At 41.0% G+C, this 20816-nt stretch overlaps 1 protein-coding gene across 10 annotated transcripts in view; it reads right to left on the bottom strand.

Annotated features, from left to right (window-relative positions):
* The window catches only part of scmh1 (Scm polycomb group protein homolog 1), a 198471-nt gene that overhangs the window by 115190 nt on the left and 62465 nt on the right, over positions 1-20816 (bottom strand). For 6 of the 10 annotated variants that reach the window (XM_072547970.1, XM_072547977.1, XM_072547978.1 and 3 more), the window contains one exon: positions 12889-12959. The exons of the other annotated variants lie outside the window; for them this stretch is intronic. In XM_072547970.1, coding sequence (XP_072404071.1) covers positions 12889-12959 — 71 coding nt within the window. The remainder of the gene's footprint in view (positions 1-12888; positions 12960-20816) is intronic. 10 annotated transcript variants of the gene reach the window in all.

Raw genomic sequence — 20816 nt, 5'->3', positions numbered from 1 at the left:
AGCTGGGGGGGCCAGGAAATCCAGTCTGCGGTTAGGATTTTACAGAATGATAGCCTTTGTATTTATGCTGAAGTCCCTGAAACGTACTCTGGGAAGTTTTATATGGCTGGTTATAATTAGTTCCATTCATTCCAAATTATGTCACATGCTTTTGTATTCTCAAAGAAAAATCTTTCATTTGTAAAGCATTTTTGGCTTCCTCACGTTGTCCCCAGTCAGTTTGTAATCAATGCAGTGATTTCTGGAGTGCAGTCATCTTTGTAATCTTGGCAAAAATGGCAGCAAATTTATACAAAGCAAGCTGCCAGGAACAGCAACGAATAACTCATTTTGATAATCACAATTAATGGATAACTGTTGGGAAGGACACTGGGAGCACTCCCCTAATTATCTTCAATGGAAATATATTTTATGTTTGTAATATCATCAAGAAGATGGCAGCTCCAAAGTACTGCATGAAACAGTCAATCTTGATTATGTTTGTGCCTCTCGCATGGGATTTGAACCCATGACCTTGTAAGGCACCATTTTATGAGGTACTGCAGATTTTCACTTTGATTAAAACAACTACAAAAACAGAGTTGTACATCAACAAACATTTCTCTAAATATCACACAGAAATTTCAATGAGTTTAATTGTCTTATTCCACAACAATCATTGGCTTGGGTTTCAATTCCAAGATCCATAAATTCAGAAATGTAAAACAGATTTTGAGTCGTCTTTTAAAAGTTCTTTTAATTCTAGTTTCTACATTTTATAAGATGGAAATAATTTTGTGACTATTACAGGAGTTTTCATCATGAACAAAGCTAACATCATAGTTATATCTGTATTGTGAAGTTTAAAACTGAAGAACAGGACAAGGAATGGACAAGTAGTTGGATTGATTAGTGCACCCAGATTGTAGCTCAAAAATATTCCAATCACAAAAATCCACCAATTGTTATGACCAAATGTGGAGAGTGAATTGGGTCTCCTCTATTTAAGTCTCTTCATGGGTCACAACTAAGATTTTTAAGTATGACCACACCCTAGATTATTAGTCAAAATGAAGGAGTTAATTACAACATTGTCTCAAAAGAATGAGGAATGTTATTACTTAATAACCCTGAGAATAATAATAATATCGAACACAGACATAAAAATGGATCTACTACTGAAAGAAAGAAGAAGAATAGGCAGTTTAAAAAATCCTTCGGTGTTAATTTTAAACCGAGACCGTGATTGTTTAGTTGATGTGTCCTCAGCAGTAATATAATATGTATCCTTAGGTTCCCGGTGATTGGATGCTTCTCTTATTTGCTTTCTCACTCTAGCATTGCCTGCGAAGATGCTGGCAAAGACAGGGAAAGACAGAGCAAGCCTTCCAGCTCTTTCGTGAAAAGAAGCAGCATCTTCTCTTTGCACTGCTGCCGAACATGCATTTCCTTTGTGTACCCCCAAGTCTGCCCTCACTTTGGTTTTCCTCAAGTTTAATAATCTGCACGAACTTTCACCCCAACATGAAACTTCAAAAAAGGTGTAAACCAGCCATAGTGACTGCTTTCAGTCATTTTGATGGGGTGTTCATTTCAGTTCCAGGTTTTGTGAGCTTCAGTCCACGAAAGATTCCACATGTTAAAATCAGACAATGGTCTATTTTTATGAACATCAAAGGAACATAGGAACAGAAATAGGCTATTCAGCCCTTAAGCCTGCTCAACCATTCAATGATTAGATTCCTTACAGGCCCTTCAGCCCAATAAGTCCACACCAACCCTCCAAAGGGTATCTCAGACCCATTCCCCTACATTTACCCCTGACTAATACACTTAATCTACACATCCCTGATCACTATGGGCAACTTAGCAGGGTCAATTCACCTAACCTGCACATCCTTGGACTGCGGGAGGAATCCCACACAGACCGTCACCTGAGGCAGGAATCGAACCTGGGTCCCTGGTGCTGAGAGGCAGCAGTGCTAACCACTGAGCCGCCATGCCACCCGGATCTGATGCCTAATGGCAAATAGTTACATTTGGCCCATTTCCCTTAATTCCTTTGCTAAACAAAATGTGTTTATCTCAGATCTAACAACTGATTCAATATCTATTGCCATTTTTGGGAGAGAGCTCCAAAGTTTCAAATCATACTAACTTGTTTAGGCCCATTTACAACTACCAGGGTTATTGAATAGAACTTACTTGATAATTTAGAATGTCAAAATATCTCAAATGCGCTTTTGAATTGTTGGGACTTTAGATTTCAAGCATAAGATGAAGAACTACGGACTTTTTCTTTCTGCTGGTAGTGGATAAAGGAACAATATTTGCAGAGACCTTGGAGTGCTCTCCACTCTCTTCAAGATCACTCAGTTCAAACTGAATAGGCAGATGGATCTCGGTTATAATTTATATTTAGACAATGCCACTTCTGATGTACTCGACTGTCAGCCGAGATCACATGTAGTCAGACAGACACTGAAATACTAAAATACTGAAAATAGGAGGAGAAAATGATTTGGCCCTTGCCCAGCATTCAATATGATTGTAACTGATTATCCAACTCAGACCCCTGTTCCTACTATCTCCCCCATAATCCCTTTAATCCCTTTAGCCCCAAGAACTATATATAACTCCCTCTTGCAGATATTCAATGCTTTAGCCTTGACCAGTTTCTGTGGCAAAGAATTCCACAGGCTCACCATGAAAGAACTTTCCCTCATCTCAGTCCAAAATAGTGTATCGTGTATCATCAGAAGACTGAGGTGCTCAACGTACATCCTGTTAACCCAAGCAGTAAGTTTTGTATTCTTACTTATTAAAAATTAAAGCCAGGGATTGTGCAGTTGAAAAGTTGAACTTAGGGCACAGGTATATATTTTTGTTTGGGAATTAGTTTAACTCTGTATTAGTTTTAACAGGATGAAGCATCTTTGTTCGACACATTTAAAATTCTCAGTGTTGCTTTCAAATCCCTTTGTGACTTTGCTCCTTCCCATCACTGTTATCCCTGTCAGCTTCATAACCCTCAGACATAACCAGGTTCATCCAATGCCATCTGTCCCTGATTTTAATCACTCCAGCTCTTGGTAACTCCTGTTTCTTTCAGCATCCTGGGTTCGAAACATCAGAACTCACTCTCTAAACCTCTCAGCTTCTCTTTCCTGCTTGAAGATATTTCTTAAAACCTACCAGTTTGACCAAACCATTTGTCACCTGCCCTCATCTCTATTTGAAATTAAAATCAAAAGAACTGTGGATGCTGTAAATCAAAGACAAAAACAGGAATTGCTGGAAAAGCTCAGCAGGTCTGGCAGCGTCTGAGAAGAGAAATTAAAGTTAATGTTTTGGGTCTGGTTCTGAGGAAGGGTCACTGGACATGAAATGTTAACTTTGATTTCTCTTCACAAATGCTGTCAGACTTGCTGAGCTTTTCTAACAACTCCTATTTTTGTTTCTAATCTCTGTGTGACTGAGTGTCAAATTGTATTTGGTAATACTCCTATGAAGGTTCTTTGACCATTTACATTAAAGCCAAAAGATAAATACAAGTTGAGGGTTCTTGGGGCACAGTTGTAGCGTCCCTACCTCTGGCCAACCTCTTGAAACCTGTGATCAAGACCCACCTGCTGTAAAAGATGTCTCATACCACAGCAGAACAAATTGATTAAAAATATCCACAAAATACACATTGTTAGTGCTATTTTTAAACATTTGTTTTTAAGATTTTTCTGAAGGCAGATGGTTTTCAATTGGCTTAAATTGGCAGCAATAATAACTTTGGAATAATAACTTCCAGTTTTCTCTTACTGTATTTAAAATTACTGCAACCCACTTTAAGGCTGTTAAGGCAATCATTGAACCTTCCTTTGAAATGTAGTCCCATCCTTTGAAATGTTCCAATTATTCAGCCAATCAGTTATGAGGAGAGAGGTATGCAAAGGAAGCCCAATAAGGTCACAAAGAAATTGCCAAAGTTATTCTTTTGAATTGTTCTTGGGACTTGGATGTTACTGGCTAGGACAGTATTTATTGCCCATCCTTAATTGCCCAGAGGGCATTAAGAATCAACCACATTGCTGTGTGTCTGAAGTCACATGTAGGGACATTCCAATAGGTCGAGGTGAGTGGGGGTGGTGCTGGGCTCTGTTCAGCTTCCTCCATGCTGGTGACCATCTCTCCATTAGCCTGACTTTCCGATGGGAGGAAAGACAGGAAACAGCATCTCAGAGAAATGAGCTCAAACAGTTTCAGTCCACAGCTCCGTCTGGAACTCAGCCATGAAGTGAAACCAGTGCCTTCAACATCCAAGGATTGTGAAAGGGAAACTTATTTGCTCTGCCTACCCTCAGCACAATCAAATGGCATTTGTTGTTACCACATGTCTCGGGGCTATGGTTGCAAGACAGAATTAGTATCAGTTAGATACACATCATAACCCAGAAGTCACCCACCCTCAGACTCTAAGCTCGGACAAGATTGGGCTCTTTGAGAATGTTCCATTGGACTGGCAGAAGTTAATGCAGTCGTCAGTCAAGCCCAACAGCAGAAAATGGCACAAAATTCTCATAAAAACCACAATTTGCGAATCACTCTCCAAGTATCGATGTGGAGTGCAGCTACCTCAGTGGGTTGTAGGACTGCTGAAGGTTAGAGAGATAGGAATCGTTGGTGTGTACAGTTTGGAGTACAGTCCCCTCAATTGAAAGCCTTGACTGATAAGGTCTCAATTGAACTTGGGCTCTGTTATGGCTGATTTAAGGCAAGACTAAATTAAAGCCCCATGTGGAAAAATGCCAGTCTAAACAAACCCATCAGACTGGTAGAAGGTTAAATTGAACTTTGACTCCTTTCTCCTCCAAAGCTATTTCCAATTTGTTAGAAAACAGCAATTAAGGCAGCACACACAGAAATGACCAAGTTGAAGAACGTTGCTCTCTCAGCCTCTGTGTAGCCATCATTTGGGACCCAAACTTGAGCAACTGTCTGGGTCTCCTTCAATTTACAATCAGGCTGTAAATCTCGCTGAGGTAGTGTCTGGGTCCTGCTGAGGAGTTGGTCAGAGTTGGATGAGGTATGGAATGTAGCCAAGTGTGTGAAAAGAAACAAACTCAGAGATGACCCAGAAGCTTTTTAATTTTGTGAATTGACAACCTCTGCAACAACCCACTGCATCACTCATCTAATCAGAATATGGAGACTCAAGAATAAATACGGCCACCACCAAAACCTACCACACGGGGAACAACTAAGAGAAGGAGAATTCAAACCATTACCGATTAATGATCACATTACACAATTAACAGTGAACCGTAACAATTATGGACCATGAATGTGACAATATACTGCATCCAGAGAATATATTTTTAAAAATCACTCTAATTGCAAACTGAGTTTTGTTTTTATTTGTTACACTCACACATTGGTGATACAAGAAGGTTTCTGCTCAAAACAAAATCCAACAAGTTAGGAGTGATAAAAGTCAGATTGAAGTGGGGAGTTACAAATCATATTAAAAGTAGCTGCAGCTATAGACTTTGATAAAAGGTACACATTACTAAATCCAGCTTATGTGGGAGTAAGCCAATTTCCCAAAACACTTGCTAAACTGCTGTGAAGCAGTCCACAATTTCATTTTGTCAAGGGTCATTAACCAATCAAGAGTCTAAGTGTATTTGAAATCTGCAAATTGGCTCTCTGTACAAAATAGTCACACCAGCCATCTCCTGATAAACTCTATCAGATGTTATACCATATTTAGCCATGCAGATTTATTTTTGAACCACTGGCTTGTGATATTTCCAAGAGGTTCAAGATGTGCAAACAGAATGTCAAATCATATAATTAAGATTTCAAAAGTGGCTCACTTTTATTTTGAAAAGGCTAAGTTTCTCTGTTTGAATTTTTTTTTAAAAAGGTGTCAGCAACAAGCTTTAGAGAAATGATGATCTAAACCAAAGGAGAGTAAAAATTCAAAAGAAAAATGATGAAACTCAAGAATTGTACAAGGTCAAACATCACACGACACCAGGCTATGGTACAAAGATTTATTTGAAATCACAAGTTTTCAGTGCTCTGCTCCTTCATCAGTTATTAACGCCTGAGGAAGGAGTGATGCTCTGAAAGCTTGTGTTTTTAAATGAACCTGGAGCTGTGTAATGTTTGACCTTGCCCAACCTAGTCCAACCCCAGCACTCTGCATCAATAACAGTACCCATTTCTGTAAAGTGATAAACTGTGTCCCTCTGCCATTTCAAAATGCTTATTTTTCTAAGTTGTCAGCCCATCATGATTAACTTTATAACCAGCCTGTCTGTCAGATTTGGCATTCACAAATTAACTGTGGCTTGGTTGAGATGGATCAATCCCTTCATAAGTTCATGAGTTGGTGCGTTTGAAAGTAAATCCACTGGAAAGTCAAATGTCAATCCAGGTTCAATCTCTCCCACACCTATTATATCTACCTTTAGACAATGCTTGTGTAACTTATAACTCACTGAGTGTCCATTACTCAGCATTATGAGTGCTAAATACTGGTAAGAAACTTAGAATGAATCAATAATTTTATTGTTACATGTTTTGAGAAAATGCAGTGAAAAGTGTTTTGTTGCCACAGTCCAGAGCCGTTTTGGATTAGAAAATGAATTAAAAAGAAATTATTTAAATAGAGCTTCATCTTCTGCTCAATTCACTGAAAAAATATAAAGGCAGAAAATTAGGAAATAATGTTCAATTTTTACAGTCCTTCTTGTCAAGCACCGGATTTTCTTAAGGTCTCCGGGTTTCTGGTCTCCAGGCCACAATAAGTCCCAGTTCCAGCCGATGACCCAAGAGTACCCCATCTGTTATTGTTTTGCCTCGCCAACATCATGAGGAATCCCTGCTCTGGGCCAACACACTATGAGCCACTGCTGCAGCTGCTGCCTCACCGACTTCACGAGAAGCCCTCCTGCAGTCTCTTCTGCGATGAAAAGGTAGAATAAAGACAATGAAAAAGAAAGAGACAGAAGGCTGCAGCCGACCGGGAGCAGATGGGCTCAGGAGCCCAAACGCTACCCACTTTACCGGCGCCGCCATCTTGGAATTGTGATTGGTATTTGTAATCACATCTAATCAATGTCTTATGGTCTCATTGGGGAGAAAGCAGGAGAAAGGGGTTGAAAAACTTATCAGCCACGATTGAATGGCAGAACAGACTCAATGGGCCAAATAGCCTAACTTCTGTCCTTATGTCTTATGTCTTTTGTACTGTAGAATTGTGGTGTCAGAGTCACACAGTATAGCAACAAACCCTTCAGTCGAACTACTCCACGCCAATCATGCTCCCAAATTAAACTAGTCCCACTTTCCTGCACTTGGCCAATATCCCTCCAAACCCTTCCTCTTCATATTCTTATCTGAATGTCTTTTAAATGTTGTAACTTTATCAGCATCCACTATATCCTCTGGCAGTTCATTCTACATACAAACCATTCCCTGTGTCATATAGTTGCCCCTCGTGTCCTTAATAAATCTTTGTCCTCTCAGCTTAAAAATATGCCCCCTAGTTTAGAATTCACCCAATCTAGGGAAAAAACCTTTGTTATTCACCTTATCTATACTGCTCATGATTTTATAAACTTCCATAAGGTCACCCACAGCCTCTTATGTTCCAGTGAAAGACGTCCAGCTTCTCTTTATAACTCAAACCTTCCATTACCAGCGACATCCTGGTAAATCTTTTCTGAACGCTCTCCGATTTAATAATATCCTTCCTATAGTAGGGCAACCAGAACTGCACACAGTACTCCAGAAGAGGCCTCACCAACATCCTGTACAACCTCAACGTGGTGTCCCAACTCCTACACTCAAAGATTTCAGCAATGAATACAAGCATGCTAAACACCTTTGTAACCAACCTGTCTACAAAGAATTAGGTCTCTTAGGTCTCTCTGTTCTACAACACCACTCAGGGCTCTACCATTAATTGTATAAGCCCTGCCCTTATTTGTTTTACCAAAATGGAATACTTCACATTTATCCAAATTAAATCCTATCTGCCACTCCTCAGCCCAATTGTTCAAGATCTCTTTATAATCTTATATAATCTTCTTCACTGTCCACTATACCACCAATTTTGGCGTCATCCGCACACTTGCTAACCATGCCTCCAATATTCTCATCCAAATTGCTTATGTAAATGACAAACAAAAGTGGACTCTGTACCAAAATATGTGGAATACTGCTGGTCACAGACCTCCAATCTGAAAAATCCTCCATCACCTCCCTCTGTCTCCTACCATCAAGACAATTTTGCATCCAATTGGCAAGCTCCCCCTAAATTTCATGTGATCTAACTTTACTAATTAGTCTACCATGCAGAAACTTGTCAAAAGTTTTACTAAAGTCCATGTAAACAATGTCTACTGCTCTGCCCTCCTCAATCGTTTTGGTTACTTCATTAAAAAAATTCAATCAAGTTTGTAAGAAATGATTTCCTTCACACAAAACCATGCTGACTCGTCTTAATTATTCCTTGTCTCTCCAAATGCATGTAAATCCTATCTTTCAGAACCACCTCTAACAACTTACCCAAAACCGAGGTCAGGCTCACAGATCTACAATTCCCAGTCTTCTCCTTACAGCTTTTCTTAAATAAAGGCACAACATTAGCCTCCAATCCTCTAGCAGGTAAAAACAATGACTGCAGATGCTGGAAACTAGATTCTGGATTAGTGGTGCTGGAAGAGCACAGCAGTTCAGGCAGCATCCAAGTAGCTTTGAAATCGACGTTTCGGGCAAAAGCCCTTCATCAGGAATAGGCTTTTGCCCGAAACGTCGATTTCGAAGCAACTTGGATGCTGCCTGAACTGCTGTGCTCTTCCAGCACCACTAATCCAGAATCCAATCCTCTAGCGCCTCACCCACGGTTATAGACGGCTAGAAACCCCACAATTTCTTCCCTAACTTTCCACAACATCCTGGTATACACTTGATCAGGTCCTGGAGATTTATCCAGGTTTATATTTCTAAGACCTCCAGCACTTCCTCTTCTGTAATGTGACCTGTTTTCAAAACATTAATGTTTATTTCCCAGAGTTCTCGAGCTTCCATTTCTTTCTCCGCAGTAAAAACTGATGCAAAATATTCATTCATATCTCTCCCATCTCCTGAAGTCCAACACATAGATGACCTTGTTGAACTTAAGGGGCCATATTCTCTCCCTATTGCTCTTTATTTACCTGTAGCATCTTTTCAGATTATCCTTAACCTTTTCCGCCAAAGGTATCTCGTATCCCCTTCTTGCCCTCCTGATAAGAATATACCTTCAATCTCTTCAAGAGATTCATTTGATTCAGTTGTCTGTAACTAATATACGTTCAAGATGTACTCAAATTCTGATGCTCTCAAGGTGGATTGACTGAATTACAAGATCTGCCTTTACAATTCTTAAGCATCAATATTCTTGCACCATTCTGAACAACAGGCTGTATTTAGTCCACAGCTGTCTAATAATCGAAAACATTGCACAACTTTAAGTCCTGGTGGATCGTGTCGATTGACTTAAGAAAGATATTTCTAGAATGTGAAAAAAAGGCTTCAGGTCATATTAATGTGAAAAAATGAAAGAACTGCCTATAAAGCATTGAAGACAGGCAGAAATAAGGTGAACCATTACCTCAGGCCAACCCCAATCAGAATTTCGACACTAAGTAGTTTAGATGACTAGAGTTGTCTGAAGTTGGCTCATTCTGAAACTATTAAGGCAGCAGTGAATCACCCCATCCAAGCATTCCAAACTCCTTTTGTCACATGTGCAGGAGTTTACAGCAAGCATTGCAGGGTGCTCACACAATCACTTAACTTCTGTTTCGGTGTACAGGCCACAGCGATAAAAGTACTCAATCAGTAAAGGGGATTAATATTTGCTGACCTTCCTTCCATCATTAGGTCAGAAGTCGGGATGTTGATATTTGTACAATGTTATTCACCCTTTGTAACTCCTCAGATACTGAAATATCTGTGTCTATCGTCAACAAAATTTGAACAATATCCAAGCTTTAGGTAATAAATTGCATGTAACATTCATGTCACACAATTGCCAGGCAATGACTATCTCCAACAAGAGAGAACTTAACCACTGAGCTTCGACATTCAATGGCATTACCATCTCCATGACTATCAACATTGACTAGAAAGTGAACTGGGCCAGCTATAGAAGTATTGTCAGAGCCTGGGACAAACATAGACAATGCTGGAAAAATTCAGCAGGTCTGGCAGCATCCAGAAACAAGGTATTTTCTTCTCTCCATAGATGCTACCTGGCCTGCTGATTTTCTGCAGCATTCTCTGTGTTTGTTTCAGATTTCCAGTATCCACAGTATTTGGCTTTCATCAGGGGGTTAGGAATACTGCAGCAAATAACTCACCTCCTAACTTCCCACAGCCTGTCCACTATCTCAAAGGCAAATGTCAGGAGGGTGATAGAATACTCCCCACTTACATAGATGAGTGCAGCCCCAACAACACTCAAGAAGCTTGACATCATCAGTCTGAAGCTTAATTGGGACCACATCCACAAACATTCAACTTCACCATCAATGCACAGTAGCAGTAGTGTGTACTATATACAGGATGTGCTATAGTTTCTTACCCAATGCTTCTCTGACAGCACCTTCCAAACCCACAACCATCAGCATCTAGAAAGACAAGGGCAGCAGATGCATGAGGGCATCACTACCTAGAAGTTTCTGTCCAAGCCACTCACTATCCTAACTTGGAATAAAGTGCACTGTTGCTCCTTCAATGTCACTGGGTCAGAATCGTGAAATGCCCTCCACCATATGGATTACACACAAGAAGGCAGCTCACCACCACCTTCTCAAGGGCAATGTGGAATGGGCAATAAATGCTGGTCCAGCCAGGTGATGTCCATATCCTTTGAGTAAATATTAAAAACAAAATCCTTTTTAAGTACCATGACCCATCTCCATTGACTAAATTAGATGTAGCTTCATCTGATGTATCTGATTTCAAACCAATAAAATAATAGCTTGTGCAGTGCTTTAATATACTGAAGCAATAAGAGCATTATGAAACAAAACTGGACTGAGCCACATATGAAAATATTAAGCAGATGATCAAAACTTTGGTCAAGGAGAATATGTTTAAGTTGGACACTACAAATAAATTTGTGATCATTACACGCTGAACTAGTGCATACACACGTGCAGACTGTAAAATCACCATAGTTCACTCATCGGCTTGTGTAAAAGGATTTGATTTATGTTTAAACCACAAATGTGAAGCTGAAGGTTTTACAGATTTCAAGTTTATTTTTACAGTTTGATGATCTGAGAGACTATGTTTCCTTGTTATTGGACTCATAGAGCCATAGAGATGTACAGCACGGAAACAGACCCTTCGGACTGTTCCCAATCCCAACCAATTTTACATCTCCCATTCTTATTTCCGTTCATCAATTAAGTTTCTTCTCCCCAGCTTCCCCCACCCCCCCCCCCCCGCCCCCATTTATCTCTCCACCCTGGAGGCTCCCTGCCTTCATTCCTGATGAAGGGCTCTTGCCCGAAACGTCGATTTTCCTGCTCCTCGGATGCTGCCTGACCTGTTGTGCTTTTTCAGCACCACACTGATCTAAACTCTGGTTTCCAGCATCTGCAGTCCTCACTTTTGCTCAATTAAGTTTCTTGCTCAGTTTACTTACTAAAAATAGATTGATTTATTTATTCTTTCATCCTTGTGGGTTTCACCAGCATTTGTTGTCCATTCCTAACACAGGATGGTGTGTGATTCAAAAGGGAATTCACAGATGGCCATGCTCCATGCACCGTCTGCCTTTGTCATTCCATGTGAACAGAGGATGTTGGCTTGGAAGATGCTCTGAAATAAACCTTGGCAACTTCCTGCAGTGGATCTTGTCGATGGTACACACTGATGCCACTGTGCTCTGGTGGTTGGTGGACTGAATATTTACATTGGTGGATGGAATGGCAATCAAATATCTGGTAATCGGTTCAAACTCAGTGGACTCAAAGCAAGGAAGCAGCAAGTAGGGTTTGGTTGGGATGCTTGAGACCAGCTGGAGCTAGGAAATAGATGGCTGTGGTTATGTATTAATTAAGGGGTAACTGTGTGAGCATTTGACTGGGTGCATATGTGGAGAGCAGGAGCCCGGCTGAGGCACAGTGGTAATGTGGACCAGGAGGCTCAATTTCAAATCCCACCCACTCTAGTGGTAACAGCATTAATGTCAACAAAGAACTGCAGATGCTGGAGACCTGAAACAAAACCATAAGTCGCTGGAGAAGAGATGAAGAGTTACTAGACTCGAGACGTTAACTCTGTTTCTCTCTCCACAGATGCTGCCAGACCTGCTGAGTTTCTCCAGCAATTTGTGTTTTTGAGTGTTATAACATGTCTATAGCAAATGGTATACAGAGAGGGGCAGCAAGTAATCAGGTTTTCTTGGAGTTTGTGAATGTGATGGATTAAAACTGATTAGAAAAGTATACAGCTGTAGTCTAGCTAACCAGCACTTAATGAGTGGGATTTAATATTCCAACCTCCTTCCTTTATGCTGAGTATGATTCCACCCAGTGAGGACTTATCCCCCGATTCCTTTTAATCTTAATTAATTTCTCATTATCACCCAAAATCTTTTGCATAATTGAACAGAATCAAATAATAGTTCAGCACCCTTCTGAGATCAAATGAAAGGCACATCATAGTCTTACTGAGATATCGCTGGTGACCAAACAGTTATCAATTATGGCTCACTTCACTCATTTTCATAATTAACATCATACATTGTAAGAGGTAACATTTGCCGATTTTCCCTGTGAATGCCACAACCTCAACTCGATACAAATTATCACAGCACTAAAATGAAATAAAAGCCTATTTCACCTGCTTAAAGCAATGGGGAGGGGCAGCAACAGCACCTGTCTCCTTAAGGTATTTGTCCCAACTGAAATGACCTGAAAGCAGAAATAAAATGGTGAGTAAATTAAATTCAACAACAACAAAAAAAGGAAAGAAAAATGGGAAGGAAACATTATTTAGTCTACAAGTTCCCAAATCTAGCCACAAACTCGTAAATGCAGAAGTAGACTTTGTGCTTCCTTCAGTATAATAGGATCAAAAACCATTTTGGAAAGTTTCCCTTAAAAATGGGCTCCATTTGTTTCCAACGACTCCTCTGTAAACAGACCTGGTGTGTGTGTTCAGTGTTTACTTATTTAGAGAATCCAGCCAGAAGCAAAGACTGCAGCATAACTGCATCAGTACCTTGTCAATAGTGAGTAATCAATTTAAAATTGACACGGGGGCTGAGATCAAACTGGGCTGATAACCTGACATGTCATTGCAATTCAAAATATTTGAGAAACACCGAAATAGTAGATCAGCATTTTAGAAAAAATATACAGAAAGGTCGAGGAGAATTGGCAGAGAGACTCCTCAGTAGATTTCATCAGACAGACCAAGTTAAAACATTACTGAAACAAGCTAAGAATTTTGATATTGATTCACTGACAATACAAGCAGATATGATTGTTTGCTTTAATCTTAGTTTTGCCAATTTTTCTTTACAAGTCACTGCACTATCAAAATGAATGCAGATCAGAGCTGGGTGACACAAAACCATAAACATTTTTATTATGTCCTGAATTATTATTGGTTCAGAACACAGAAAAAATTGTGGTTCAATGCTACAACTGTTGAACACGGGGATTGTTGCAGGGAACAAAAATCTAATATGCTGCTTCCATGAACAAATCCATTCCAAGTCCATTCCAAATGCAGGTTGGATTAAAAAGGAATATTTTCAGTTTTAGTTGCGGCTGAGCTACAGAAAAAAATCACATTTAATGACACTGTTTATCTGGACAGAGACACATATTTGTGACGTTATTGCCTGAAGACAATATCTACCAGTTTGAAAATCAAATTAAAATCAATAAAGTTTAAACTTTTAAATAGATGCATGCTCATAAAATCAGTGGATTACCAGCCAGCTGGTTTAAGATAATTTACTCCATGATAATCCAACAGACTGAAGGTAATAAATGGTTGGAAGATTAATTTGAATTTGTTGCCAATTGCTATCAATAGATACATTCTCTACTTTTAAGTCTTCCACAAATGATTGTACAACCACTGAGTCACCATGCTGCATTTCTGATTAGCATCAAATCTGAGTGTTAAATTCGTTGCTCTCTTTGAAATTTTGAATTCTTGTCTCTGCGCTAATGAGTGCAAGGTGAGATGGTTCGATGATGTAACTTTCATTTCAGCCATTATTATTCGCTTGTCAAGACATGCTCGAGGTCTTTTTGGACACCAACATTCTTATCGGTGTTCAAATTCAGATCAATCCTTCACACAGCGAGTGGCTCATGTCTGGAATACACTGGCTCAAAGTGTGATGGAGGCATTCAAGAGGGCACAAGATGCTTATTTGAATGGAAAGAATAAGCAGGTTATGAAGAAAAGACACTGAGGCATGAAAGGATATGGCGGGGGAGGGGGAGGCGAGACAGAAATACAGAATTCAAAGCACAAACATGTTAGCCATGACCTTATTGAATGACTGAACTGGTGTGAGATTTTCTTCTACTCTTATTGTGTATGTTCAGAGAGCAAGTGCAGACATGATGAGCAGACTGGCTTCTTTCTGCAATACTATGAGTCCTTTAAATTGATGGCATTTTTGTGGCCTATTTTATGATGGTAGTATTGATGACAGTGTCTTCAATCATTTCAACCTCAAACTTGGATCTCACTGAACCTCACCATCTCTCTTCTTCTTCCATCAAGATGTCTATACAAACCAATCCCTTAAACCATGGGCTGGATTTCATAGTTGCCTGCTGGCAGGATTGAAAGTCCAGGGTGGGGGGTGGAGGGGGGGGGGGGCAGCGGAGCAGAAATGGTGTTATTCATCCATTGGATGTAGGGGTCACTGGCACTTTCAGTACTTCTTGCCCACCTGGCGTTGCAAGTCCCTTGCATTGTTGTGGATCTGGAAACACATGCAGGTGATGACCATAAGGCCATGAGTGAACTGGGTGGATTCTTCAGATAATTGACATGGTCATCGTTAGATACTTAATTCCAGATTTTGATTGAATTCAAATTCCACCACCTGGCAATTTCCCCATACGTTACCTACCTCTCTAGATTAGTGGTCTAACAATGACACCATGGATCACTACCTCCACTGGAATGGTGTCACAAAGTCTAGTCAGTGGCTTCCCATAAGACCTTAAGACATATAAGCAGAAATTAGGCCATTCGGTCCATTGAGTCTGCTCCGCCATTCAATCCTGGCTGATAAGTTTCTCAGGCGGCACGGTGGCACAGTGGTTAGCACTGCTGCCTCACAGCGCCGGAGACCCGGGTTCAATTCCCGCCTCAGGCGACTGACTGTGTGGAGTTTGCACGTTCTCCCCGTGTCTGCGTGGGTTTCCTCCGGGTGCTCCGGTTTCCTCCCACAGTCACAAAGATGTGCAGGTCAGGTGAATTGGCCATGCTAAATTGCCCGTAGTGTTAGGTATGGGGTCGATGTCGATGTAGATGTAGATGTAGATGTAGGGGTATGGGTGGGTACGCTTCGGCAGGGCGGTGTGGACTTGTTGGGCCGAAGGGCCTGTTTCCACACTGTAAGTAATCTAATCTAATCTAAAAAAAACTCCATTCTCCTGCTTTCTCCCCATAACCTTTGATTTGTTTGACAATCAAGAACTTATCAATCTCTGTCTTAAATATGCTCAATGACCTGGCGTCCACAACCTTCTGTGGCAGTGAATCCCACAGATTCCCCACTCTCTGGCTGAAGAAGTTTCTCCTTATCTCCGTTCTAAAAGGTCTTCCCGTTCCTCGAAGGCTGTGCCCTCGGCTTCTAGTCTCTCCTACCAATGGAAACATCTTCCCAACATCCACTCTGTCCAGGCCATTCAGTATTCTATTAATTTCAATTAGATCCCCTCCAATCCTTCTAAACCCCACCAAGTATAGACCCAGAGTCCTCAAACATTTCTCATATGTTAAGCCTTTTATTCCTGGGATTATTCTCGTGTATCTCCTCTGGACCTGTCACTCCCTTGTCCACCTTGAACCTGTCTAAAACTTTTAGGGAGGGTCCTTGTGCTAACTGAAGACCTTTAACAGGCTATGAATCATCAACTTAAGGCCTCAGCATACCCGTGCCAGCCTTTTCTCAGCTTTACCTACACAGACTGATTTTGGACAAAATGTGAGGGAAACCTTCCTTTGCAGGTTTCCCAGAGATGTGTCAGGTGTAACCCTTTCGAAGCCATTCTCCTGTAACCATTAGCCCTCCTCTCTGACCTTTTCAACTCACAAACTCCAAACAACTCTGCTTGGTGGGATTCAGCCACACTGACTACAATGTGGCAAAAAAAGGCAGCTCACCACCAAAGGACAATTCAACATGTGCAATAAATTGTAGCTAGCAAGCTCCAGGTCAATCCATCAAATTACAATTAAGCAGCTTCCAGAAGAATTGGCACTTCTGAATTGCTACATAAGAACAAGTTTACAGTCAACTCTTCAATAACAAGTTGCCAATTCAAATGTTTTCCCGATTTCATGCCAGTCATTGCCAAGGCTAATGGAACCGTGTTGAATGGAAGGTCTTATTTCATAGGAACTCATGTAACATCTCAAACACATACAGTCCATTCTTTCACTAAACAGTCAACTCTGATTGCAAATTCCAACTAGAAACTTGGGCAGCTCTCAAAAGCCTTCTTGGAAAAAATGCCAAGTTAGAATTAAAAACAGAAAGCCTTAGAGAAACTCAGTAGATCTGGCAGCATCTGCGGAGACAGAAACAGAGTTAATGCTTCAAGTCCAGTATGACTCCTGTTCAGACCTGAAAAATGACAGTTTTTAATGCAGTTAACAGATGGGGAGGTGGAGCAAGTGGAACAGATTGTGACTATACCCACAGCAAAAGACAAAGGCAGTGGACATGGTGGTGAAGGAGAGTGAGAGTGTTAATAGTAGCTGTGTAAAGGAGAGCTGGGTTGTTGATAGTAAAGGAGAAAGTGAGGACTGCAGATGCTGGAGATCAGAGTCAAGAGTGTGGTGCTGGAAAAGCACAGCAGAACAGGCAGCATCAGAATGATTCCTGATGAAGGGCTTGTGCCCAAAATGTCAATTCTCCTGCTTCTCGGATGCTGTCTGACCTGCTGTGTTTTTCCAGCACCACACTATCCACTTGTTGATAGCAAAGCCAACAAGCCACAACACTGAGACAGTGGGGGATGTAAGAAAACTGGAAGTCAGAGGTCATACTCTGAAGTTGTGGAACTCATTATTGAACTCTAGAGGCTTTAAGAATGTAAGCACAAAATGAGGGGTCATTTCTCTAACTTGTATTGTACTTCATTGGAGGGCTGACCTAGGGCAAGATGGAAGGTTGTACATTTCCAAAAAATGTTAATATATTGTTCCTGCCTTCAATGCTCACTTTACCAGCTCCAGGACCTAGTCAAAACCCTTCAGAATCTGAAGTCAGGTAATTAAAGTTTTATTTAACTCCTGAAGGTATTCGTACCAAGGTTGCACAACCACAATGGGCACTCAACACAAAGTAACAGCTTACCACAGCCAAGCTCCAGAGACTGTCTGATTCTGGTTTTATTTCAAAGTTTTGAAAGGGGTGCAGAGGAGATTATAACAGAACTATTCCAGGGATGAGGGGTCATGGTTACATTGATGAAGCGTAGAAACTGAAGTTGTGAAGAAAAGGTGCTTAACATTATGAAGGATTTAGATGGAGCAACAATGAGAAACTGCTCCCAAAAGCTGAAGGGCAGAAGGGGACTGAAAAAGAACTGAATGAAGACACAAGGTAAAACGATACAATTCATCATAAAAAAAAGTTAGAATTTGGAATGCATCACTTAATACTGCGGTTAGTCATTCAAAAAGAACTCAATAAAGTCTTGAAAGAGAAAATAAATTGCAGTGAGGGGTATGGATAGGATAAATAGACAAAGTCTTTTCCCTGGGGTCAGGGAGTCCAGAACTACAGGGCATAGGTTTAGGGCGAGAAGGGGAAGATATAAAAGAGACCTAAGGGGCAACTTTTTCACACCGAGGGTGGTAAGTGTATGGAATGAGCTGCCAGAGGATGTGGTGGAGGCTGGTACAATTGCAACATTTAAGAGGCATATGAATAGGAAGGGTTTGGAGGGATATGGGCCAGGTGCTGGCAGGTGAGACTAGATTAGGTTGGGATATCTGGTTGGCATGGGCAGGTTGGACCGAAGGGTCTGTTTCCATGCTGTACATCTCTATGACTCTATGAATACAGGGAAAGTGTGAGGAAATGGGGCTAAATAATTTGACTTGATTCAATTTGATCTATAACTATCATGTGGACTGAGGTACAGTGAAAAGTGTTGTCTTATGTGCTTTACAGGCAGATTGTACAATACTAGTGCATCAGGGTAACAGAACAGAGTGTAGGATTTATGGTGTTATAGAGGCTGAGAAGGTGCAGACTGAGATCAAAGTTAAAAATCACACAACACCAGGTTATAGTCCAACAGGTTGAATTGGAAGCACAGTGGCTTTCAGAGTGCCGCGCCTTCATTAGGTGATTGTTCTGATGAAGGAGCGTCGCTCCGAAAGCCAGTGTGCTTCCAATTCAACCTGTTGGACTATAACCTGGTGTTGTGTGATTTTTAACTTTGTACACCCCAGTCCAACACCGGCATCTCCAAATCAGACAGAGATCAACAGTAACATCAAAGAGGTCTATTCAAAACTCTGATAACAGCGGGGAGGAAGCTGTTCCAGAATCTGTTCTGGAATGTGTTCATATATGTATACAAACTTTAATATCTTCTGCCTGACAGAAGAGTGTAGAAGAAAGCATAACCAGGATGGGAGGATATTTGATTATATTGATTGTTCTCCTGAGGCGGCAGAATGTATAGATGGAGCCAATGGATGGGAGGTTGGTTTGTGTGATGGACTGGGTTGTGTTCACAACTCTCTGTAGTTCCTTTTGATCTTGGGAAAAGCTGTGATGCATCCAGATAGGATGTTTTCTACGGTGTATCTATAAAAATTGCTAAGTGTCTTTCAGGACATGCTGAATTTCCTTAGCCTCCTGAGGAAGTAGAGTGGTTGCTGTTCTTTCTTGATCATGGCATTAACGGGGCAAATGAGGATAGACTGTTCATGATATTAATGACCAGCTCCCTTGTGTTGCTCATGTTGATGGAGAAACTGTTGTCTTTACACCATGCTGCTAAGCATTGTATCTCCTTCCTGCAGTCTGTCTCATCGTTGTTTGAGATCCGAAGTACAATGGTGATGGTCATCTGCAAACATGTAAATGGAGTTGAGGTGGAATTTGGCCACACAGTTATGAGTCCATAAGCAGTATGGGGCGGAGTATGGAGCCTTGTGGGGCACTGATGTTGAGGATTATGATGGAGATGGTGTTGTCGCCTATCCTTACTGACTGTGATCTGTGGGTCAGGAAATTGAGGATCCAGTTGCAGAGGGGGGCAGCAGAGTCCTCGGTCTCAGAGTTTGGAGATGAGTTTACAGAGGAACCTCGATTATCCAGCATTTGGTTAACTGAATTTCGCATGATCTGAACAAGATGGCAAGATGTGTGGCTAACCGATTAACTGAATGAAATACTCCCCAACCGTGTCCTTCGGATAATCGAGGTTCCTCTGTATTTGGAATTATACTGTTGAAAATGAAGCTGTAATCAATAAGTAAGACCCTGATGAAGGTATCCATGTTATACAGGTGCGCCAGGGATGAGTGTAGGGCCAGGAAGATGGCATCTGCTGTAGACCTGTTGCACCGATAGGCAAATTGCAAGGGATCAAGGCAATCTGGAAGGCTGGAGTTAATGTGAGCTATGACCAACCTTTCGAAGCATTCCATAGTGATGGAAGCCTGAGGGACTGAGAGTAGTCCTTGAGGCATGTTGCATGATTTTTCTTTGGCACCAAAATGATGGTGGTCTTCTAAAAGCTGATGGGGACTTCCAATCTGCTACAGGAGACATTAAAGATGTTTGCAAATACTCCCGCCAGCTGATCCACAAGGGATCTGGGTTCAAGGCCAAGGACTCTAACTGAGTCAGTCACTGTCCGAGAGTTCACCTTTAAGACGGCAGTCTAATGTCTGCAATGGTGACTGAGAGTATAGCTACCTCCGAGGTTAATGGAATAGGTGACATTGTTTCACTGCCCTTCTATTCACAGTGAGCATAGAATGCATTCAGCTCATCAAGTTGGGATTTTTGTACCTGCCCCCTACAAAGTGCAAACTAGATGGGAGGAATGGTCTCGTTATGTTGTATTCTTCTGATCAGCTCTCCTCAAAAAGGTGCCTGTCAGGAACCTTAAATATCCAAGCAAGCTTTACAAATGCTCACGACTTCCAAGTGAAAGCAGAACTCCAATCACTTCATTCCGCTGACCTGAAGTCAAGTTCACTAAAAATCATAATGTTCCACACAGCTTCAGATTCCCGCAAAGTGAACCTTGAGCTGTAAAATAAACAGCCGTTTAATCACCATTGAATTCTCACAGCTGCAAATTATTGCTGCCAAGAGTTTATTTTCAGCAAACACTAGCGCGGTGTATTGTTTATGCTGTTGATTTGCATTTTTGCACTCTATCATAGCCACACACCATTAAAAATAGTTCATTCAAAGGCAGTGACAAACCTAAAGGCTGCAGGGGAAATGGTTTTTAAGAAATTAATTTTCAGTGAGGGCTGCTTTGTTTTCTAGAAATTGGTGTGAAGTAGAATTATAATCCAGG

The sequence above is a fragment of the Chiloscyllium punctatum genome, chromosome 27 (assembly GCF_047496795.1).
Source record: "Chiloscyllium punctatum isolate Juve2018m chromosome 27, sChiPun1.3, whole genome shotgun sequence".
Classification (NCBI taxonomy): Eukaryota; Metazoa; Chordata; class Chondrichthyes; order Orectolobiformes; family Hemiscylliidae; genus Chiloscyllium; species Chiloscyllium punctatum.
This window is presented reverse-complemented; position numbering and strand designations above follow the sequence as displayed.